Source organism: Apodemus sylvaticus, chromosome 1 (assembly GCF_947179515.1).
Source record: "Apodemus sylvaticus chromosome 1, mApoSyl1.1, whole genome shotgun sequence".
In the NCBI taxonomy this organism is placed as follows: Eukaryota; Metazoa; Chordata; class Mammalia; order Rodentia; family Muridae; genus Apodemus; species Apodemus sylvaticus.
In genome coordinates, this window is record NC_067472.1 from 190,025,849 (window position 1) to 190,030,830 (window position 4,982).

Genomic DNA, 4,982 nt, shown 5'->3' on the forward strand with positions numbered 1-4,982 from the left:
TCCATCTTTTCTTCCTTCCCTTGAATGACTTGAAACTCAACTGTGTAGACCACGTTGTCCTCAGACTCACAGACGTTCTCCTGCCCCTACCTATAACTATAATACCTAATGTGTAATATGTAATATACAACACATATCAAATATGTATTTACTCTGCTTCATTTCACTGAATTTGGGGGAGGAAGGAGCCTTCCGGGATTGTGACGGGCCTGCCCTAACAGAGGTTGCTTTGATGACTTAATAAATCAGAACAGCAGCAAGGTGAGCCGGTCCAGGAGCCCGGGCCCTTCCACTGAGCGCCTGAGGTCGTTCCGAGCGAGCGCACCGGGCACCATGGGCCTCTCACATTCGTCCGAGGAGGAGTGGGACCGCGAAAGCAGGACTGACTTATGGTGGACGCACATCCAGGAGGTGGCCATGAACAAGTACGACTTCACCTGGGAGCAGATGAAGCAGCTGCAACAGAGGTTCCGCTTGCTGAGCGGGGACCAGCCCACCCTCCAGCCAGAGAGCTTCGACAACGTCCTGGACTTGGAGTTCAACCCGATCCGCTCCAGGATCGTCCGCGCCTTCTTCGACAACCGGAACCTGGGCAAAGGGACCAGCGGCCAGGCCGAGGAGATCACCTTCCTGGATTTCCTGACCATCATCTCCTACTTCCGCCCGCTGCAGCAGCCGCGTCTCAAGAAGGAGGAGAGGGAGAAGAACCGCAAAGAGAAGTTGCGTTTCCTCTTCAACATGTACGACCAGGACGGCGATGGGATCATCACCCTGCAAGAGTACCGCCGGGTGGTAGAGGACCTGCTGTCGGCGAACCCGAAGGTGGCGAGGGACAGTGTGCGCCCGATCGCCAACGCCATCGCGCGGGGCGCCTTGAAGGAGGCGTCCAGGGCGTCGGAGCAGCCCGTGAAGGCGGACCAGCCCTACGAGGGCATCACCTTAGAGGACTTCATCAAGACCTGGCAGAGTCTCGAATTGGAGGTCAAGATGCAAGTCAGCTTTCTGAACTTATAAGCCAGGGCCTGGGCTGCCGCACCCCCACTGGAGAAGCTGCCCCTCGAATCCCGCAGACTCCCGCAGCAGCTACGGGGTATGTGGGACTCGATAGGCTCTGAGAATAAACAGGATCAAAACACAAGAGCGGGGTGTGGCTGTGCTTGCCTTGAATCCCAGCATTCGGGAGGCAGAGGCAGGCAGATCTCTGTGAGTTTGAGGCCAGCCTAGTCTCCTGAGTGATTTCCTGGAGCGTCAGAGCTCGCATAGTGAGACTCTGTGTCGTAAATAAATAAATAAATAAATAATAAAAGTACAAATGGCCAGTAAACACGGGGCGGGGGGCTGGGAAGCCCGCAAGCATCTTTAGCCATCAAGGGTTCCATCTAGCACAATGGCTATCGATAAGACAAAGGCTGGATAGGATGCAGGGGCGAGAGGGAGGGAAACATGTACACGCGGTCACGGGTAGGGATGTAAATTTGTTCAGCCTCAATGAAAGTCAATATAGAGGTTTCTCGAAAGCCTAAAACTAGATCCATCATATGGCCCAGTTATACCACTTCTGGGCATATATCCGGAGGACCACGTAGAAGCCGCACATCTGCACAGATTACAGCGTCATTCAGTATAGCCGCCTTACGGAACGAGCCCAAGGGTCCCTCTGCAGACAAACACTACTCATTTGTGGATCCTAGACTTTTATATAGATAGATACATGAAGTCATAGGATGTGAAAGCGCCAGTGAGCCTGGGAGAATGAGCGGAAAGGAAAGGGGTGGGGCCACCGGTCAAAGTACAGGGCGCAGGCGTAAGATGAAACTGTCTCGTAACTCATCCCTGTGCAGCGGACAGACCCGGGGGAAGAGTCCTAGGGCATGCTGTGAGCGCGCGGCTAGCATAATGTCCTCCCACTTGGTGACAGAGCAGATCTGAGCCATTACGACTCTAGCTCTTTCCAAGTAAAAGTTTGTCAAACCTAGCTGTATCAGCTACTCTCCTCATTGCCTGGACAAAATATTTAGCGGGGCGCCTTTAGGGAGGAAGGGCTTGTTTGACTCATAGTTTGAAGGCACAGTCTGTGGTAAAACAGGCCACAATATTTAACTCAGGATTAAGCTATTTTTGTTAGTGGTGTCACTGTGACATGCATTTGAGTGTCACCTCGTAGCCCGAGATGGCCTTGATAGCTAAGGATCGCCTTGTAGCCCCATTCCCACTTCCTAAGAGCTGGAGTTACAGGCATGCGCAAACACATCAGCTGTGGATAGAGAGAATCCACAAGGCCCCGCCCTCAGATGAAGAGCTACTGGCAATCACTGGCTGTTGAGAAGGAGAAACATTTTTCTCCTGGGATGAGGGTCCCCTTCCCTCTCTGCCCCCATAGGTTACCCAGTCCCAAGTGGTCAGCCTTAGACTCAGATACATATATATGATCAACACTGGTGGACTCAGTTGTATTCATATACACATATAAAACAATAACGAAGAAGACATCTTGGATTGGAGAGTTAAGGGGTGGGGGATGGGAGGAACTGGACCAGTCTTGCTCAGGCAGCAAAGCTGTCATGGGTGCAGCTTCCCTGTCATGTCTAAAAGACACTATTTCGAAGCAGGTGTCTTTGTCTTCTGGGTCTTACAATCTTTCTGACCTCGTTTCTGCCATGTTCCCTGAGCCTTGGGTGTAGGGGTTGTGTTGTAAATGTATTACTTGGAGATGGACAGCGCGATCCCGTATACCCTGCTTTCTGAGCAGTGATGGATCTGTGATAGTCTGTCTGCTGCGGCTTCTCCGATGAGGGAGGGGCGGGAGCTTCACTTAGCAGGCCGGGCTCCTGTGCAGGATCCACGTGCATTTGTTATGTTTTCAGTCAGGGTCTCTTTATGCAGCATTCGCTTGCCCGGGACTCAGCAAGTAGACCAGGCTGGCCTCAAACTCAACAGAGATCTACCTGCCTCTGCCTCTCAAGTACCGGGGTTAAAGGTATGTACCACACCTGGCCAGGCTCACTTGAGGGGCCTTGAGAAGAGCTACAACCCTTGACACAAGAGAATCTAGTTTCTTTGTTGCTAAAAAAAACAAAACAAAACAAAAAAAAACATTGTATCCTATATTGTATTTATTGGTTAAAATTTTACAGTTATGCGAATTGAACTGGGCAAGTGCCAGGTCTCTAAGTCCTATCCCTAACCCCTTTCACATTAATGGGAGCACTTGCCGGTCTCTGCAGACCTGGGAGCACTTGCCGGTCTCTGCAGAACTGTCGTTAGCACAGTGCAACCTGAGACTTGTTTAAAGCTCTCCTGCAATAATTTTCTCTTTGTCATTCATTGTAGTTGAGAAAAACATTAAAAGTCTGCCAAATATCCCCTGCAGTTCTAAATTATCCCTAAGGGCTGCTGCTTTGATGAATATTCATGAGTGAAGATAATAAATTTGCGTATGAGGTCGTGCAGATGTGTTGTTTATTTATTTAAATTTGGGGGACAAAGTCTCAAGTATCCCTGGCTGGCCTCGAACTTACCATGTAGCCTTCTGCCTCCTGGCTCAGCCTCCTGAGCACTGGGAGCACAGGGACGCAGTCACAGGCTCGAGGCGTGTGCTCGGAACCGAACTCACAGCTTTCTGCGTGCAGGGCGAGCACTTTGCCAGCTCAGCCGCATCCCCAGTCCCCAGATCTTTGCTTCAGATCAGAGCACACAGACAGGATGCTTCTGTTAGTGGGAGGGATGCTTATCCACACAGTAAGGAGAGCGAGCTGGAAAGCACTGTTTCACCGACACCATCAGAGTCCACCGGGCAGTACCAGAATCGCCAGTATGATCTTGCTGGTTGACTGGCTTGTAGAATGAAAAGCAGAGACAACTCATTGTATGGAGAAACACATTGGTTTCCTATGAAAAAGCCACTTTGGGCTCTGTGAAATCAGCCAACTAGAAAGTGGAGAGTGTTTCTACCAACAACCAAGCATTCAGACATTAAACTGGAATTAAATTTAACACAGTCCAGGGAGGCTAGAAGAAATTGGGGCTTCGTGGGGAAAGGGGTTTCATGCAAGGATGAGGACTAAGTTAGGATTCCCAGCACCCACATAAATCCAGGTATGGCACTGCACACCTGTAATCACAGTGCTCCCGGGATCACAGTGCTCCCAGGATCATAATGCTCCCCAGATCACAGTCCTCCCAGGATCACAGTGCTCCCCAGATCACAATGCTTATCACAGAGCTTCCGAGATCACAGTGCTCCCAGGATCATAGTGCTCCCCAGATCACAGTCCTCCCAGGATCACAGTGCTCCCCAGATCACAATGCTCCCGAGATCACAGTGCTCCCCAGATCACAGTGCTCCCCAGATCACAGTGCTCCCAGGATCATAGTGCTTCCAGCTAGCTGGGAGGCAGAGACAGAAGAATCCCTTGAAGCTCCAGGTCTAGCTTGGCATAGCAGAAGTTAACAGCAAAGAGACCCTGTGCCAACATGAGAGAAGCAAGGACACTTGACAATGGCCTCTGGCCTCCACATGCATGCTGTGGAATTCGTAGACAATGAAGATGCAGGTGAGTGTGAACACACACACACACACACACACGTGCTGTGACATGATGTGCCTATTCTCACAGACATGAAGTTGTACATACACACACCCTACATACACCACACCATATACAAAGATTGAAAAAAAGAAGACAAACTACATGTTGGGGAAGAAAAACGTAGAAAACCTAGGTTAGACCAGGGATCAGCCACAGTTGATGGAAAGGCTGCTTTTGCCAACAGTACTGACTTCTCAGGTGGGCCCACAGATAACCAGCAGGGAACAAAAACCAGACAGAACTAGACGCGTCGCTTGGGCCAGAGTCTTGCTCAGCTCTGTAGGTTGGCATGCCAACCATCCATGGAATGATCACTGAAAACTCTCCTTTCAAGGATGAAGGCTCTGAGATGGTATGGTTTTTTTTTGTTGTTGTTGTTTTTTGTTTTTGTTT

At 50.3% G+C, this 4,982-nt stretch overlaps 1 protein-coding gene across 1 annotated transcript; it reads left to right on the forward strand.

Moving 5' to 3' along the window:
• The first annotated feature begins 333 nt into the window (after positions 1-333).
• Positions 334-1,109, forward strand: LOC127683140 (calcineurin B homologous protein 3-like). The gene has a single exon (XM_052180126.1). It carries the CDS (start codon positions 334-336, stop codon positions 1,012-1,014), a length of 681 nt encoding a protein of 226 aa, XP_052036086.1. The 3' UTR covers positions 1,015-1,109.
• The last annotated feature ends 3,873 nt before the right edge of the window (positions 1,110-4,982 follow it).

Excerpts from the sequence above, each read along its gene's own strand:
- LOC127683140 (XM_052180126.1), top strand. The coding sequence starts at position 334 with ATGGGCCTCTCACATTCGTCCGAGGAGGAGTGGGACCGCGAAAGCAGG.